The sequence below is a fragment of the Haliaeetus leucocephalus genome, unplaced genomic scaffold, assembly GCF_000737465.1.
Source record: "Haliaeetus leucocephalus isolate CR32 unplaced genomic scaffold, Haliaeetus_leucocephalus-4.0 Scaffold135, whole genome shotgun sequence".
NCBI classification, from domain to species: Eukaryota; Metazoa; Chordata; class Aves; order Accipitriformes; family Accipitridae; genus Haliaeetus; species Haliaeetus leucocephalus.
The window spans coordinates 1,366,212-1,385,918 of record NW_010972571.1 but is presented as its reverse complement, the minus strand read 5'-3'; the positions used below and the strand labels follow the sequence as shown (position 1 = coordinate 1,385,918).

Sequence of the window (19,707 nt, the reverse complement as noted above, 5' to 3'; positions counted from 1 at the left end):
CCCCCCCCCCAACCAAAACCCTGCCACACAAACCCAATACACCTGTCGTACGGCACAGCAAATCATGGCCACTTCCTGAATTTGAAAGGGGAAATCTGAAGAAAAAGTGAAAATATTTTAGAATTTTTCGTCCCTCAGGACTGTTCTGTTGCTTTCCAGGTGATTATTTTTGTGTTTTGATATGAATTACATATGTGAAACGCCTTTTCACATTTTCCTTAGGTGATACTTGGTCAAAAAATCCACAGTCAAAAAACTGATGCTCTCTGATGCTGGGTGACATTTCCATCTTGCACCCAGACTTTTCTTTTTGGCTAAAAGATATTGCATGTTTTCTGTCTTAGAAAACTGGGGTAGCTGTCTAGAAAAATTGGCTACTACTCAGCGGTTTTCCTATTTTTGTGTAAACTAAATCATCAACCTTTTGGAAAACTTCAATATAATTGTTGTGTGCAAGAAAAATGTAGTCATACTTGTCTAATTTACATTTTTGAAGTCTCATATTTCTTACATCTCCCAAGTGCTTCATACTTGCATCTTTAGTTCCATTCTGAAGTGCCACTAGGGATTGACCCTACTTATCCTCCTTATAGGAGGGCAAGGGTGGAGAACAGAAATCTCTCCACGCTTGATCACATACTTCTCCACAGAAATGTTTTGTGGGGAGTTTCTTTCTCAATATCTGCAACAGAGGGGCCATTGTTCGACAAACTACTTGGCACTGTAGTAAATAGAAGTATTTTATCATTCTGGTTGTCGGTTTGGTATATTTTTATATTCTGATGTAGCTGTGGACTTTGATCTCTTAGACATCTAGAGTTTACTGCTAATGCATATATACCTTTGCTCTTCAAATTTTTCTAGGTCCATCATTCACAGCATGTATCTGCTTTTGTACCAGCAAAGTACGCAGTTGGTACTCTCCAAATTAACTAAGGGTTGATTTAAAAGAATTTTGAGTGAAATCTACTGTTTTCATTATGCTTTGGCATGTTTTGATTTGGCAGTTTAAAAGCTCTAGCTCAGTACTTCTTTTATACTGTTCAGTGATGTGTTTTTTCATTGGAGAAATTTATAGAAAAGGTAAGGTACCGCTCCATGTCATGTTCTCTGAGGTATGTGTCTACTTGATACACAACGTATTCTGAGAAGTACCAGCCTCAATTACAGCCTCAAATTAGGAGTCTAGGGCTTCCTGGCTTCATCTTATAAAGCCAAGCTAGGCAGCTTTAAGCTCAGGTGTCCCTTTCTGCTGCAGGTTCCTTCTGTATAGTTAACTTGATTAGGATAAGGGCTGTTCAATTGGCAGCAAGAGCATCCCTTTCAGGGTTGAGTATTTGCGTCTGTGTGGTAGTGATGTTTATTTTCAGGTCGTCGGGATTTTTTTCAGACCATCTTGCTCAAGTTTGCCAGATACTGGTGCTGTCATAAGCTAACAGTATCCTAACGTGATTTTTTTTATTTTTTTAAAGAGTGTACTTCTGAATTATGACTCTGCTACTGATGGTACATCTCCTTTAAGTTTTACCCAGATAACTTTAAACTTTAGTCAGAGACTGAGTTGCTTTTTTCAAAATCATTCACATAATAGATTTGTAAAGGAATGAAAAAATGTGCTTTCTGTTGTGTTATGAATGTTGGCTGAAGGAAGTAAAAATCATATGCACTTCTAAGGTGTGTTCATAGTTCAATAAACCATTGGTTATCTCTCTAGTTTGGGGGGGGGGTGTATAACCCTGCTAAAATGTGTTACATAGTTACATTATTAAAAACATGTCTTTTCAATAGATATGTGCAGGATCCTATTTCTAACTCATTCACAGATTATTCTGCAGTTTATGTTGATAGAAATCCAAAGTAGCCTGTCAGACCTACAGATCCGACTGCTTCCAGCAGTGCTAAAAGGAGTTGTGGTAGGGGAGGAGGAGGCTGTAGCTGGAGGTAGCCAGAGGAGCCGAGCTTCCTGGGGTGACAGGGATGCTGTGGGTGCCCAAGTGCATCTCCCTGGCCCTGGGTGTTTTTAGTAACTGGCTGCCTTCCATGTTGCTTCACGTGGGACTTTCTTCACCTCTTACTGTGTGCTTTTAAAACTGTAGCATCTGAGGAAAGTCCAGGCATTGCCCAGGCTTGCATCTCTCTGACAACTTCGTAACTTCAAGCTTCTCATCTGCTTCCTCTTCCTCAGAGCCAAAACCCAGAGTTCAGCTGCTGGCTCTTTGGGGTAGTGCCAGCCCTTCCACAGGATGCCAGGTAGCTCCACTGCCTTTTCGTTTCTGGTGTGCCTGAATTTCCGTGTTTCCATTTGTGGCAACAGTGCTGCTTCTTTTATTCTTTCTGGTTGCCTCCTAGCCATAAATGCTGTCTGTTATCCCATTCCAGATAAGCAAGTAGCTAGCTATGCATGTGTCAGCCCAATAGCCACGCGGATGCTCTGATTTCAGGCTGTACATCTTTGCATGTATGTTCTGGGCAAAGGAAAATGGTATGATTTTCACAGTGTTCCTAAACATATTTACATTCAAGGAAGGTCCAAGAAAGTACATTCTGCTTTCAGGAGAAGCCTTTGACATCCGTCAGTGCTGTAAGTCATCAGCCTGCTGTAGTAGCTTCCTTTGATAAGAAACAGCAAAACAAGCAAGCAGAATCGCTCCTGCTCTTTTGAACCTCTGGTCCTGGTTATCATGAGACCACCCCCCAACTCTGGGAGGTGAGGCTGCATGTCACTACCACGTGGCTTCGTGGCCAGGCTGGCCTTTCTCCTGATAAACCTGTTACTGTCAGTTGAAGAGCAGCTAGCTTCTTGTTGAAAGGGCAATTCTATTTCAATAAAAGAGCACTTAATCCTTTCTTGTTTGTCTTCTACTATCATTTAATCTTGGCAAAACAACAGAATGTTAGAAAACTTCTGCTCAATCTTTTTTTGGCTCCATTTTTTTCCTAGACTCAATGGAATATACATTACTGCTTTTGAATATGGCAATCAAACTATACTTACATATGATTTATTATCCCAAATGGAAGGATTGCATCTATCTATAAGATAGAAATGTGGTTAAAAATAGGATGTAATTGAAGTAAAATAAAGGACAATAGTAGCCTTCAAACATATAAAGAGATGTTATGTTTTTCTTATTGTCAGTGTAAATGGTCTCTGGAGACCACCTTTTTACAGTGATTGTGCATGTCTAAGATTAAGCAAAGCTGCATGACCAGTGCTATCTCAGGAGGATGCTGAGTCATTAACTCATGTTTATTGCCTCTTGCCATCTTTAGATTATTGCAATTTATAGCTCAAAGGCCTTTTAGGCTGTTTATAAGTTAAAATTAGCTAAATTCTTCTGGATGCAAGTGATAAGTCACTCGGCATTTGTGTATCATGGGACGTAAGTTCCTAGCGATGATGCCAGGCGGCTTCTAAGATTTTTTTCTTTATGTGCAAAGTCTAACTGTGCTGCTTGTCCCTAGTTATACTGGATTACTCTATCCTCTGTTTTGCTAATTCTACTAATTTGCTGTTTTGTTAACTGTGTATGCTCTTAAAGAATTTACTGAAGTTAGAGATGATACTGTTTATTAGGTATACAGCTTCCACTTCAATCAGACTACATTAAAATGTTTGTATCTTATCCTGGAGTCTTTTGTGTCACATTTGATGATGACCTAGGAGTTTATTTAAGTTATACATGGTAAATGATCAGCCAGGTTAAGTAGCAAATACAGGCTGTAGCACTGAGCATACGAACAGGAGTGGACGTAATTTACTGTGCACCAAAGACAGGTGCACTAGGAGAAACAGTAACTAAAAAAAAAGTTAGAAGAATCACATTTTACCTTATCCTGTGGATTTTTTCTTTTACCAGTTTTATTGCTTCTGGTAACAAATTCAATCCAGGCATTACTGGTCTAAATGCTTATTGACTTCAGTGGAAGTCACATTTGCTTATATAAGCTAGTCTTGTGTGGTTCCCACTAAAAAGGAAGTCAAACTGTTTTTCCATGTATGTGCATTTTCTGAAGTGTTTAGATCACTATTAGCATCACAGTTAAACTTGGCCTTCCCATCATGCTCAAAGAGATTATATTAAAACACCTCTGGATGTAAATTATTTAAGATTTCTGTACCTTGCAATCACCTGAGAATTCTTCTCAAGCATTCCTATGAATTAGTTCAGTGGTATTAGAGTAAAATTCCTTATTCTATTTATTTTGGTTTTGGTTTAGAATACAGTGTATAGCTCACCCTGTTTTAGTAAATGCAGAGGCTTCATCAGGAAAAGAAATACTATAACTAAGTCCTTTGAATATACTTATTGTTAATTTTATTTTAAATTGAGCTGCAAGGGGCTACATTTCTTAAACACTGATGCTACATTCTAATTTCAAAATCAGTCGTCTAGACTTTGTATATCTTCTCCCATCCACACTTTTTTACACATACATTTTACATGTGGAAAAGTGGTATGTTAATTTACAGGCTAACCTAATGACAGGGTTGGTGTTTAGATTTGTGAACACTCAGAAGCAGTTTCACTTAAAATGGAAACCCTCTTCTTTTTATGTGTCTTGATTTAAACTGAAGTGCATAGACAAAATTATTTCAAACAGAGATTTTGCCGGGAGAATACACAGAGTTTACTCATATATCCGTATACACATATGCAATTGTGATTTTGTATGCAAAGATCATAGAAGATGCCACTTGATTGTCATAAATCAGCAATCCAAAAGATACCGGAATCGACTGGGTTTGAGCAACGTGCCATACAAGATATTCTTATTATCTCCAGAAGTTTTTGTTCATAACTGCAAACCAATGTGTCTGCCTGTCATATTGTTCTGCAGCTTTCTGCAGGGCTAAAACAGGCTTTGATTTTGCACCTTAGTGTCAGCGTTCCTTACCTATTTTCAAATGTGACCAGCTTTCACTATTGCAAGATTAGCATATGTGCAGGTACTGTATTGTGTTTTACAGTTGTGTTCCTTTCCGAACTCAAATAAGCTTAACGCGGAAAAAACACTGTTAATGCATAATGCATTTTTCTCATATGAATATTGAAGGATAAACAAATGAAATATTTCAGCCTATGTAAGACTTTTGTACTTCTAATGGCAAAGTCTCACAGTTAATTATCTGCATTATCATAGTGTATAATTTTTTGTTTCATTCATGGCAAAATATAATATTTTAAGGCACAGTTGTTGAAACTAAAATGCTACCAAAAAATCTGTACCAAGCAACACATGCATTCAAAATATACATCTAATGCTAAATGAACTTGAAGCAAGGGATGGAGAGTCAGGTTTGTGCTTAAAAGATTGCTCACCAAAAAGTTGCATCGTATTTATTTCAGAAAACTTAAAAAACTTGCTCAGAGTGAAATGGTCTTCAACTTTCCAGCCTAATAATTATTTAATAAATATCACAAATGCTGTGCACTTAATTCTTTAGCTGAAGGCATTATTTTCAGTTTCTGTACACTGCTTCGAGCTTGCTCCATTTAATCATTTTAAAAGCTTATTTGGTGTAAATTGAATTTAACACTGTAGTTGCAAGGGTGTTATGTAAAAAGTCCGAAAGCTTGTCTGTAGCAGCGTAGGGGCTGCTGGTACCAAGGATGGAGCTTCGGGAGGGATGCAGCGACTGCATCATCTTAAACTCTGCAGCACCCTCTCTTGGCACCATACAGCAATGCCGTGAGCTGCCTTCCCTCGCTCCCCGGGAATCCATCAAAATACATAACGGAGAAATCCATAGCTCTGCTACGTTTTACTTTTTAAAGATCTAGTTTATGTAGTAAAATCTCAGTTTGCCGTATGCTTTGGGATTAGTTCTCCTTTTATCTTTATTTTTTCTCCTCCTACTGCCATTTTGGTCTATCGGCAGACCCAAATCGGAAAGCTTCAGTCGGCTTAGTCTTTTTGTATTTTTTTTTTTTTTTTTTTTTACTTTTTTGCTGCAGAGATCCTGAAGACTTTCCAAACTGCATCTTTGGTGCTGTAGAAATACAAATTGTCTGCTCTTTTGTAAACCTTTCACTTGTCAGGCTGCTCTCTTTCAAAATAATAGAGGAGCCTGGAGTCGCCCGTGCTAAAATTAAGAATTTATAACTGTATGGAACAGATGTTTTCATAAACATTTGCTATAATTAATTTCAACTAGGGGATTGAAGGAACAAAGCAGTTTTTCCCTCTTCAAAACTTTATTGCCTTTTCCCCATACAGCGAACTCAGAAATCTTTGCTTTAATATTGTTAATGAAACAAATTTACTCTTCTGTTTGGTTTTCATTGTGAAAAAGGAAAGCTTAATTTGAACAAGATACCGGCCTTTGGAACAATGGACAAATACGCTGAATTTTGAATATCACGTATAAAGAATTAACATACGGAGCATCAGTCTTTAGGTGCTCATTTGTGAGACCACAACTCTGTGGTGTCAATTGTCAGAGATTCCTACATATTAGAATAAATTTTACCCAGATCAGTTTGATGAATATCTACCCGTGGAGTAAATAGTATGAAGGAATTTTATGTTTGAAGAGTTGTGAACCTCGGTGTTACAAAAAGCAAAGGAGTCTCGTGGCATTATATATAGTTATAATGCATAGTAAAATGCTTATTGTATGTTGATTACCCCTTTATACTCACAATAAAGGTCTGCAATCTGTTAAGCATTTTTTTTTTGTTTGCATTATATGAGGAACACATTTTGACTAAAATCATTCTTCCATATTTGTATTGTCACTAGTTTGGGGGGATATTGTTTGGAATGCACATAGTTTAGGGCCAGAATTTTGGTGTTATTGTGAAGTAGAAAAAATATCCATGCATTATTGTTCTGTTTTTACTAGTTCCTGTATATAGCATAAATATAATTTGAGAAAAAAATGTTTAAAGTTTGAAAAAAAAGCACAGCTTAATTGTTTTACACCTGAAAGAACCAGTGCAGCTGCAAGGATTTTTTGAGCAAACTAGAATTCCTGACTGATCTGTCATCTATAAAGTGTGCAAAGAAAAATAGGTAGCTGTCATTAAAATTACATTTCAGCTTTCAATAACCATTTAATGAGTAGCGTAATTATATAAGTATGGTACCTCAAGTACTTCACTCAATAATTAAAAATAATCTCATCTTTAAAGTGAAAGTGCTATAATTATTATTTGACTTAACCAGGACCACTGTTATGATCTCCAGTGGCACCTCAGATTGTTCAAAGTGGTTTTGAAAGTATAAATTAAAATTGGATAAATCATTAAATTATTAAGCTTTAAATATGCTGAAAATGCATGTAGCATGGAATTTGGAAGTCATGTTATAAGAATTGACAACCTTAGACTGCAAGCATGTATTTGTATTAAAATTTTCCTTATCTCTAATCATAAAACACTGCATTAATGATCGAGTGTTTTATATCAGCCTGAACTTAAATCTTCACAACTGTTAAATAAATTTTGTTTTTTAACAACATTTTAACCTTTGATTAGATTACAAAGAAAATATTAAGCAGAGTGCAAACTTGTCAGCAAAGAGATCTGTCTCCATTTTGACACTTGTAAGCAGGGGAATGCACAGTGTGATTTCCTAAGTGGGATCATTTTTATCACGAATTCCTAAACTGCCAACCATAAAACCCTTTCATAGCTGACACAAGATTGGTAAATCAGTTAGCACTATATAAATATACATGTGTACCCACACATAGACATGCATATGTGTATACATACATACAGAAATATGTATATATATAAAGACATGTCTTCAGTATCAAAACATATTTTCAAAATTAAAAAAATAGAGTTCAATTATTTTTAAAAGTAGGGTTATATCCATAGAGTAAGGGGATGTCACTCAAGCTTCTTGTCTTCATAGACTTGCTGCTGGTTATGGAGTATCCCGCCCCTTCTCTCTAAGAAGTCCTGTGCTGAATTTTTGCATCTCACAGAATATAGCTGTTTTCAGAGAGGTAATGAAGGAGAGGAGTGAGAAATGTCTGATCCCTACATCATTCTTCACATGCTTTTTTACTCTTGTTGAGCATGTGCTTAAGCTCGGAGTGTTCATTGTGCCCAGTGCGTACCTAGTGCGTACCCAGAGCATCTTTCTGCGCCTGAACTGGGGCTCTGAAATGCTGTCCAGTTTCTTCTTATTGCCTGAAGTGGAAGCTGTGTGCTGCACCCTGAAAAAGCTCTTCTTCGAGAAGATATTACACTATCAGTATAACAGGCTGTTTAAAAATACAAGAGTGTGTTGTATTTAAATGAGCCTTCTCCTTGTTACAATTTCTACACATGGTTTTCAGGTAATCTTCAGAAAGCGTATTTGGCATCCTCCTTATTCTGGGTTTATCTGTTTTATGCTATGTCTAGAATCTTAAACATGTTCTTACAAGAAAACAGTTACTGCACGTGGCAAGCCTGCGTATTCTGGGTGAATCTAGTACCCTGGTAAATGTACAGTTTACAAATCCTTCTCCATGCATCTCTGAAGTCTAAAGAAGCCAGGATTTGAAATGTTCTTTTTTGACTGGTTAGTAAAAGCACCAATTTCAAGTTATGCAAATTCTCTTGAAACAGCCATCAGCTATGTCCAGTAGTACCAGGTCCCAGCTACCCAAGTCCCAGCTCCCTTTAGCCCTTGGTCTCCATGCACAAGAACAGCCTTTACTGAAATAGGGCAATAGAACTGAATTCTTTCAGGAGAAAGTGTTCATTCCCAGGAGAGAGTTTTTCCAGTTAAAGCAGCAGCAAGAAAGATATCCAGATGATTTTCAGTCCCTTTGGAAGGATACTGCCTTATTTTATTATCTTATTAAAAGCAGTGACTGCTCTAGTGCTGAAAGCACCTTAGCCACACTTACTTTGATACTGATGCTTGTTATGGTACTAGTTGTTTCCCTTCTCTTTCCTCCGAAAGTGTGGTAAGATGTATTTTACCTTTTTTTTTTTTTTTCCCCCTAGGTTTTGCATTTGAACTTTGGAAACCTTGTCAGGAGGTGTGGGGCAGGGCTGGTAGATCATGCTGTTTCTTCAACAGAGCCCTTCTTCCAATTTTTGAGTCTCAGAAAGGGTCTAAAGATTAGGATAATACTGCATCAACTAGGATTTTTAAAGGAGACCACAAATTCTATTACCAGCATCATAAATCTTACATTCATAACTGTTCAGTATACGTCCCAATTTTACCAGAAACTTGGGTTATTATCACTGAAGAAGGTACAAGTAATCTATCTGTTATACTGGGAGTTCACCATACCTTCAAAAGGAGGAATAACTGGAACTTGCCTGAGGAGAGGTGATGCAGGGCATGGATTCCCACAGCTTATTGTCATTAGTTAGTGAAGCACCTGTCCCATTTGTTCTCAAGTATTGCTGACTATGAAAACTCACCAGGATTTGCTAGAAAGCCTTTTGGATAAAAATAGGTAAAATTTAGGGGATCTTCTTTTAAGTCAATGAATACTTTGCACTTTGCTTTATCATTTTTATCGCTTTCAGTGAAAGACATCTAAATCATCTTTCAAAATGTCATAACAGACGTAGCTGTCTCAAAGCTGATGGAGCAAGAAGACAACCATGGACATGCCCACTCACTACATCCTGGTTTTGAAAGCTGAATGTACCTAGTCCTATCCAGTTTTGGTAGCTGCTGCTAATGATACGATGGAGCAGCAAAAGCGGCTCTCAAAAAAAATCCCAATAACTCGTATGAATATGAGTTTTATTAACAATGGGTATACAATTAAGAATGCTAGAGTATTGTGGGGATTGTTTAAATAAAGGAAATTACTGTCTTTTGAAAGAGTGCTTCAGAATAAAGCAAGCTGCACGTGGAGTAGTTTGTGAAGGACAGCTAAGTGGATGTAGCAGATCCAGGATCCCACCAAATATTCACTGTGGGATCCCGATGAAGGAACAACTTTTATCACCAAGATTCTGGTTTTCTTTGCAGAGTCCTGTTGACTCTTCAAGCAGGACAGATGGGTTAGTTGAAAGATGTTAAAGGCCTTGCATTTTGGGGGATATTCTTAAACCTCATTCTTCAGAAGGGAAGAAGATCATGTTGCCATTCTTGAAAAGAGTCCGACAAGATATTTTTCAGCATATGAACTTAGCCTTGTGAGTGAGTTTTCCTCTTCAGTCTGACTAGTGTGATAGGTGAATGCTTAGTAGTTGTCTGGGTATAAATAAAGTGCAGTAGTGCATTCAGGACCCATTTTGATGTGCTGTGTCCCTATAATAAATTTGCCCAGTATCACTGCACCTAGCCATATGGCTTTAAAAGAGACTGAACATAGTTCAGTCATTTCTCTGAATGCTCAGGATCAGATGTGGAGATGGTAATATATGAAAAAGCGCATTACTTAAAATTGTCCCAATATGGGAGACTATTTTCCAAGATACAAGGAAAAAAGGAACAGATGGTTATTAATAATGGGAGGGACGGCTCCTGGATGAAATATCTGGTGTTGTTAATTTAGTTAAATTTAGTAAACAAAAAGCAGATCGATTAAGTAGGATTTTCATTTTCAAAATAAATTGAGAGAGCTAATTAGTGAAATCAACTGGACTGAGTGATTTTAGACTAAAATGTAGTAGAGGTTTGGGATTTATTTTAGACAAAGGTGCAAAAGTTAATAAAAGAAGTGGATTCCAAATTAGATGAGAAAAAAACACTTGGAAGGAAAGTTCTATGACAAAGTAAGTGATAAAGTATTTCTAAAGAATGTCTGGAGTAAGCAAAGATCCTGAAAGAAACAGAAAAACAGCTTGATCTGCAAAGAAGGCTACCTCCTGGATATCAGAAAGTGTGGGGTTATAGTGACAGTTAGCATAAGTTAAGTTGAATTAGATCATAAGAAGGGAATTTAAATTAACAAGAAAATATTACTTGACCATGTAAAGAAGCTTTCTGGGAAAGAAGACTAGAACCATTGTGCAGTGGGAATGGAGAAATAATATTAAACGTAATCCAGGTATGGTCTAAACTGGAAAAGTTTTAATTTTCAGTAAAAACAAAATTTCAGGCAAAGGCCTGAAAATAAATAAGTAAAATTAAAGGGAGTGTTGGGTAGATATTATAAATTAGCACATGCAATAAAGATTAAAGCATCTGACTTGCAGGGTAAATGTCTTTAAAGAATACTGATAAATACTGCTGCATGGAACAATCTTTTAGTCCTTTAGTTCATGGCTGATAGCATATATTTGAAGGAGGGGAAATGTAGTACCTGTGCTTATATTAAGAGAAAGAAAAAAAAGTGATAGCAAAGCAGCTATATAGGCTGGCTATTATCTGTGCAGGGCTGTAGAAAAGTTTTTAAGAAAAAAATAAGAGATAAAAGAAAAGCGAATGGCATAACTTTCAGTGCAGGTAATTTATTAAACAGGAGATCGTGCCCAGCTAACCTGTTAGCTTTTCAAAATATACATTAAGGATATACATCAAGGCTATCTGGACCTCAGTAAACCATGTGATGTGGTGCCATGTTATGGAAGATGTTATGGAATAGAAGGGATGGGGATTAGTGAAATACAGTAATTATAAGATGAATAGAGAAATGCAGATTTAAATCAAAGAATTATTTTTAGTGGAGTTTGTGGTGGAACTGATCTTACCCAGTATTTTCATTTGTTGTCTTGCCACAAAGCGAGAGACTGCATTGATGGACTTTTATGAAGAAAAAATATTAGAAGGTAGTATCCAGTGCAAGCACAAATAGAGTATTTAGGTAGGACTGGTCCTTTCTGAGAGAAAGAGGACTAGAAACAGCATGAAATAGTGTGAAATACAATATTATACTAGCAAGAATTTTTACTGTAAACTGCAAACTTCTTTTTGTAAATAAAAATGGAGAGTAAACATGTAGGCGTGTTGGTTAAGGATGGCTGTGAAACTGCAAGATGGTGTGGTGTGACTATAGAATGTATCGAGTGTGATTTTTTTGATAGAGAAGAAAACCACTGTCCAGAGAATCAACTGATTAAGCTTTCAGTATGCTGTCTACAGCTCCTGTCCCTTCTTTTCCATGTGTAAGGAGGACTGATTTAAATAAAACAGGGAATAAGGAGCCTCATTTAGGAAAAAGACTGAAAGAACTTGATTTCAGTAAGCAGAACAGAGGACACAAAAGTGCGCAATGCTGTCTGTAAATGAATTAAGGAAATAGACAGGGACATAGAAGAATTATCAAGGTAAATGACAGGTTGTGCAAGAATAAATAATATAAAACAGGACATGAATAAATTTGCTTTGAAAAATAGATGATTCTTTTTCTGGCTTTTAACAGTCCTTTGGTAGAAGTAGTTATTATAGAACGGTAGGTTTCCTTGTAATCCTTGGCTTCTGTGAACATCACTGTTCTATGTATAAACAGCCCACAGGATGTAAAATGACATTTTGCAGACATGTTACTTAGGTAGTTTCAGAGAAGCTTTGAACTTGTGCTATGACAAAAAATATCTGGTATCACACAGTCAATTTGAAATCTTTCATGGAATAGATGAACTTTTGCATTCTTTGACTTAATGTTAGTAAAATCAAACTCACCTATTTATATGGTATACCTCTGTAATCTTATACTAGTAAAATTGTGTTTAATAAGCTGAGGAGGGCCTCAATCAAAACTTTAAGTGAAATTAAAACTCAGATTCTCAGAACATTCAGACTCCAAATTGAACGTGGAGGCAAGTTGTCTCTCTTGCCAGCTGTAAGAATTCGAAGATGTAAAGTTATGGCTTGTCTATGTAAGTCTTGTCGTAAACTAAAGTTACCATATGTGGTAAAATCAATTGCAATTCTCATCGATATTGTGTTATTTATTATCAGGGTTTTGTCTTATAACAAAGGTGTTTTCTTTTATTTTTGTATTAGGAGGATCAAATGAAAATGGAAGCACACACCACACCTCAGATTCTGATGGAACATTTCTTTCTTACAGGTTGGTAATTTTTTGTATTTATTTTCTAATTTTAAAAAGTTTCAATATAGTAAGCAGCATAATCTATTTAAAGCAATAGAACAGGTCCATATATTTTAAGAGTATTGTACAATCTAAATTGCAACAGTCAGTAGACTAAAGGACATGAAGGATTTAATTAAGGAATTATCTGAAAAGTTGTTTTCTGGATTTTTCTTTTTTTTTTTTTTGAGAAAGCTGTTCAAAATGCTTAACTAATGAAAGTACAGGATGTTTGTAAGTCTAAATATTTTTAAGGTTGGGTTTTTTCCTCCAAAGTACACAATAAAGTAGAAATTCTTACTTAAACTCATAGCAGCTAAGGTAAATGTTGTTGGAATATTTAAGTCACCAGGGATCACCTTTCTGATCTTCTCTGAAGTAACTGGATCTATGGACCACATGGAACTCTTATTTGCTCGTTCTTGCAGGTCAAAACCCAAAGCCAGGATTTGTTAAGTTTGAGGTTTTCTCACAAGAAAGTAATATTTCAATTCTGTTGGTAGTAAACACCAGTTAAAGAAACATGATGCTAAGCAACATCTTTCAGCACCGTCACTGAGCTTGAGTCTTACTTGGGTACATACCGGAGGCTGTCTTGTACTTGCAAGCGCAGAAGGTAATCAGCAGATGTGTAGTTTCATCTTTCAGCCAGTAAAATACTGCCTGTGCTACTACAAATGCTAAATCTTTGTCCTTACGACTGGTAAATTAATAGTAAGATTTGCGCTAACCAGAATGACTGCATCTGATTTTGATGCTTAAGCACGGTAAAATAAAACAAGCTTGCCACCTGATTCTTTTGGATTCGTTTGCTGAACTGTAATGGATGGCATCTTTTTCATTCTTTGTCTGTAGCCTACTGGAGTCTCTGTGCTTCAAAGAGGTGCAGGCAGGCAGGCAGGAGGAACCTGCCCGTTTGCCTCGTCCTGGCTGCAGCGGGCTGGCTGGGGAGTGTCGCGCCATCTTGCAGGCAGGGAGCAGTGCTGGGCGCCAGTCGCTGCTCGCTGCAGGCTGCAGGCACGCAGCGCCCGGAGAGCCCGCTGCGGGCTGGAGACCGAGACGTTGCTGAGGAGAGCAGGGAGCAAACAGCCTGGTCTTGAGGATGGTGAAAAGACAGACTTCTCGTAAGGACCTAGAGGGAAGAGCAAAGGGTTTGTTGCGATTCAAACAACCAGAGGAAGCTTCTGGACTGAGAGCAAGGTTGGAAAAAAGGCTGTGCCTGCAGGGATGCAGTGGGACAGGGGAGGTTTGATTTACAAATCCTTCCAGTTTTCTGTATTCTAGTAATTTCTGTATTCTCTGATGAAACCTACTTTGTGATGATACAAAACCCTTTGAGGGCAGGTAGCGTGTTCACTTTGAGAAAAATATGTTAGCAGATCCATTCCAGGGTTCTGCCTGACTCGATTTCTTGTCATCTTTGTGTTCTCTAATGCACGCAACATACTATCTAAGTTAAAAGAAGTGCTCAAAAATACCACCCAGAATAATCTCCATGGTTTTGGGGTGAGAAGCATATGTAGATACAGAGACCATGAAGCAGGTAGAATTTAAGCCAGATCAGCAAAAGGAAGGAGTTGAGAGCTCGCTCTACCATTAATTCCAGGACACTTACACCTGCAAGTTGTTAACTCAGAGCCCCAGCTGTTGTACCTGCCAAGGTGAAACTTGGAGAAGAAGCCAGGTTCAGCTAGGCCCTGGTGCCATGGGGGTGTGAGCTGTGGGGCTGAGGTCTGACCCTTTCTTCCTACCCCTTCTTCAGTCATCCATCAGCCCTCATCTCACAGTGAGCCACTCCAGGGGGCTAAACCAGCCCAGCCCAAACTGTAGTGAATCCTCAGCCATCTTTAACGCTCCACAAATAAGAGGAGGTTAAAGCTGGCCTTTGTATCTCCATATTCCTTAGTCCAAAGTGCATATAATAAATACGATGTTGGCACTACGACTTGCAGTGGATAATAATCATATTCTGTCAGAGAGGATTACAGCCCAACTTACAAAACTGAAGTTAATTAATATTTTAAAAGCAGTCCCATATACTACTGCCAGAATATTATTGTTATAATTAGAGGTAAGATGATAAAGCAAGATAGTACTGTGTATATATATGTGTGTGTGTGTGTCTGTGTGTGTATACACACATATATATATAAAAGAAACCTCTGATTTTTAATAGTTGGCAAGCTAGCACTGTTATTAAGTAGCATTATAATGTTTAAGGTGTGAAATTTATATTTGCTGCTCAGTGGCAAGTAACTCCCATCATATAATGAGACTGGCTGTAAATTTGCTGGTTGGGCTGAATGTTGTGTTGATAGATATAGTTCTGTGCTGCATGTTAAGTAAAAACAAGCAACTAGTACCTTATGAAAGATGAAAAGTGAATCTTAAACTACCTTGAAAGGAAACAATGGTAAATGGTTGTTACTTCTTTAAGGACTCATTGGAGATTTGGACTTATTTTAGGATACTGTCAATGAATAGTGTTTCCATAAGTTAGTAATTTGATAAAACTGATGATAGTCTTGTTTGCCAAATGTGTTTCTGTCTATAGTATTTTAAAAAGATTGGCTAGTGAATTTTTGCCCTAAAAGAGGCAAAGGCGTCTTTGGATCATGGTAGATGTCATGCTTGCAAAAGGCTAATACATGCAAAATTCTACTGAAAATTTTTACTGAAACAAAAGCTGCTTTATGTTTTATCAGTAGCAGTCTCTTTACAATTTATTTAGGAGAAAAGGCAACTCCAAATGTTTAAAAATATTTGACTGTGAATGTGCTTTGCTATTAAAGTGCTCTTAAGAGCATACTGGTTTTACCACAATAAAAAAACCCATGGAGCAGGGGGTGTTACTTGATTCCAACACTTTCTATTTTAAAGGACAATTTTACACTATCCAGTACAAGACTCTGAGTGTGTGTGTGTATATATTAATAAAGGATGTCAGATCATTATCCTTTGAAATATTTATAATGCTCCAGAACTATTTGTACAGTTTTATTTTTAATGTGATGTCACCTTAAAGTTTGTGGCTCTTCCTTGTGTTGATCACGGCACAGATTTAATGCTACTTATGTTCAGATAGTGAGCATTTCCCTTTAGGTCACAAAGTTTCTAAGTAATGTAAGTAAAAAGCACATGTGACTGGCACATATTTCTAAATATTCTGTGAGTTTGTGAATGCGTCCTTTCAGGTCACAGTGAATTTTCTAGTTAGTCTTCAGGCTCTGATGGAAGTATTCTTTGTGTACTTGGGAAGAAGCTTTACTAGCAAGAAATTATGAAAATTATTTCCTAGAACCGTGTCATCAAAATTTGAAGTTCAATATTAGAAAACTTTGAACAAGGATTTAGACATATAGTAACTCTCATCTTTAAAACATAGGAAACTTGAGGAAAATATTTGAGCTCCACTCTACTGTATTTTTTTACTGCTATGGTTGAAGCCTTTTCTGGATGTGCAAATTGGATGGACTTCACCAAAAGGAAAAGAAAAATAGGTGTGGGTCTCTAGTTTCAGTATCTGCAATGCAGTGCCACTGGCAAGTAGAAATACTGTCTTTCTCCTACCTTCCCAAGGGCAGCTGACCTTCTCCTCGCCAAAGAGGTGAACCCCTTGCCAGCACATATGACTACAGACTATTACATTAATCTGTTTAGCCTCAGTACCAGCTGCTTGCATGTTTTTAATTATCTTATTAGATGGTGTAACAGTGACCTATGAAATAAAATGAAGGTGAGTATTTTTTAACTTTATTTTACAGGCTATTTTTCTAAATATATTTTAATGACCTAATTATGACTTTTAGGGAGAGCCATTGATGCAGACATTCAATTTGGCTGATAGAATCTGACATCTCAAGGACACTTATTTTCTTCCAAGGTGGATTCATACATTAATATTGCTTCTAATAAATATATAGCCTAAAAAAAGCTTGCTTTTCATACTTGTGTTGTTAACTTACTTTATGATTCAGAGACCCATGACTACTATACTGGATAATTTCTTAATACTTCTGTGCACTTGTATATAAGTTTAATTTCTACCCCATGTATCAAGATAAAGTTCCGTCCTGTGTGGCTTAAACCCCATGATAAGTGATGATTGCTCAAAGCTGTGGGTTATGTAGACAATGTATATTCCTCCTTCTGCTGGTATTTCAAACAGGCAGAAGATCTAGTATAAGAAAGACTTACGTATTCCATTTTCTTCCCCTGCCTTCTTACGGATTCTGCTTACCAGATGTTTTCTTTCTTACTGCAAAAAGGCAATGTGGTCCTGCTGGCTGAGGCATGTTTCCAGTGTGCCAGCCAACAACCGCAGGACTGATACTGAGCGTACAGAAGAAAGACGGCAAGGGGTGCAAGCTGTTCCTCCCTGGTTTTACCCAATTCAAAAAGTAGATCGTGAAACTAGTTCGATTCCTCTTTCACCTATGGCTTTTCTTGGCAGCTGAGCCAGAAATCGCTACATAGCCTCTGTCCTTATATGTTAAAGGTAGCACGAAGATGCAGGCAATTTACATGCCTCCACCTTGTGGAAAACTCTTGTCTTAATCCGTTAGGAAGCAGGCCTTTCCCATCTACACAAGCCTGTTTAGTCTTGTTCATACTCAGGTGGTGTTTCTTTATTGTTTCACTTTGAAGCCACCCCTGTGCAATTATAACCTATTTTTCCTAACTTTGTCCACTGTGTGTCCACATAATCAAGAGCTGTAGAGAACAAGCGTGTTCCTATTGGGTTTTTCAAATATTTTGAGATACAAAAATTTGGGAATACAAGGAGAAGCTTTCTCAGCTCTGTAAGGAGAATTCTTAGCGCTTGCATCCTTCCTCTTTTTACAAGAAAGTAGTAAAACTGGCATCCATATTTGTTTTGTCTTACCTAGAACCATTTCCTAGTTGCTGTCCTTGTTGATGCCATTTATGTGCAAAGAGGCCTTTTTAGTACAAGTTACTTTTGTCTGAGAACCTGTAAACTCTCTTGAATTTTGTGATTCTTCTGAAAGATTACGTTCTTATAATCTTTCTCTGGATGTGGTAGTCTGTGCCAGTACTCATTTTGTCCCTATTTGTGAAGATGTTAGCAATTCCATCTTGCAAATCTCATATTTCCAGCAAGAGAAGGTGACTGTTTGCGCTGATCACAGGTTTCCTCCAACGGCTTTTTTCCCCAAATCCAAGATCACTGTCACACCTACTGAGATCTTAGAAGATTTCCAGTTTTCTCTGAATTCTTTCAAAATTACTTTCCTTTCCTTTCCTGTTCAAGGACTTTTACATAATTTTCAACTCCATCTTATCCAACTTTTATTGACTTCTTCCTTCCACAGCTGATCCACTCTGCATTCCTTGCCTGTTGTCCTAAGGAATTTGCAAAGGATGTCGTAACACAAGAAAGAATAAGTTGTCATTAAGGAACTGAAACTCTATATCCAGTGTGCTTTTTCTAAGATCCAAACATTTCAACAAATTGTGGATGTTTTGAGCTTTTCCTGTGAAAATTATGTTATTTTCTAAAGAGGTAGAAATGGTAATATAGGCTTGCTTTCTGTTTGTGTGCAGTGTAATCCCTTAGAAAATAGGGAAAAGCAAATTTAACAAATTTACTTAAAGCCTGAGATGCTTTCAACAGAGAATCAGAAAGGAAAAATTGAGTACCAACATCTTTTATTGGCAGAATGCTTCTTGACAGATTGGTAGCAAAAAGGAAAGACTTAGTACATGAAGGGAAGCCATGGAAGGAAGAATGGTAGTTTCTTTCTAACATCCATGGAAAGAAAGTGAAAATTTTGGTTTACTCTTAATTTATTCTGTTGTATGTGAAAATTAGCATGTATACCACTGACACCATATTCAGCTGATGCCATATTTTCCCCTACTAATATTTGAAGTGTTTTTCATTATGGATTTCCTTTACTTTTCCACTCTCAATAATCTTTGAACTATCATGTCAGTTGGGAGAGGTGATTGAGGACTGCAGGGAAGCAAATGTCACTCCTGTCTTCAAGAATGTTAAGAAGGAGGACCCAGGGAACTGGGTCAGTCAACCTTACCTTGATCCCTGGGAAGGTGATGAAGCAGCTAATCCTGGGAACCATTGCCAGGCACATGAAGGACAAGAAGGTTCATTAGGAGTAGTCAGCATGGATGCACCAAGAGGAAGTCATGCTTGACCAACCTGATAACCTTCTACGATGAAAAGACTGGCCTGGTAGATGAGGGCAGAGTAGTGGATGTTGTCTACCTGGACTTCAGGAACGCCTGTGACATTGTCTGCCATAAGATCCTCACAGACAAGCTGTTGATGTATGGGCTGGATAAGCACAGTGAAGTGGGTTGAAAACTGGCTAAGAGCGTTGTGATCAGTGGCACGAAGTCAAGGGAGCTGGTCATTAACAGTGTACCTCAGGTGTCAATATTAGGTCCAGTCATGTTTAACATCTTCATTAATGATTTTGATGATGGGGCAGAGTGTACCTTCAGCAACTTCGCAGGTGACACACAGCTGAGGGGGGTGGCTTGTACAGCAGATGGTTTTGCTGCTATCCAGAGAGACCTTGACAGGCTGGAGAAATGGGCTGACAGGAGCTTCGTGAAGTTCAACAAGGAGAACTGCAAACCCTATTACTCAAAATCCTAAAAATGGAATTAATTTGTTCTAAATCAGAAGGAGGTGACACCTGTGGCAAAAGCAGAAGAAAGAAGGGCTGTATTAGTGAAAAACATTAATTTCTAAGCAAAAATTC

General features: G+C 37.6%; 1 protein-coding gene across 1 annotated transcript in view; it reads left to right on the top strand.

The window, feature by feature from the left end:
- TBC1D5 (TBC1 domain family, member 5) overlaps positions 1–19,707 on the top strand; it is a 297,889-nt gene that overhangs the window by 122,033 nt on the left and 156,149 nt on the right. Inside the window, exon 4 of the mRNA XM_010585896.1 lies at positions 12,871–12,937. Within this exon, the coding sequence (XP_010584198.1) occupies positions 12,871–12,937 (67 nt within the window). The remainder of the gene's footprint in view (positions 1–12,870; positions 12,938–19,707) is intronic.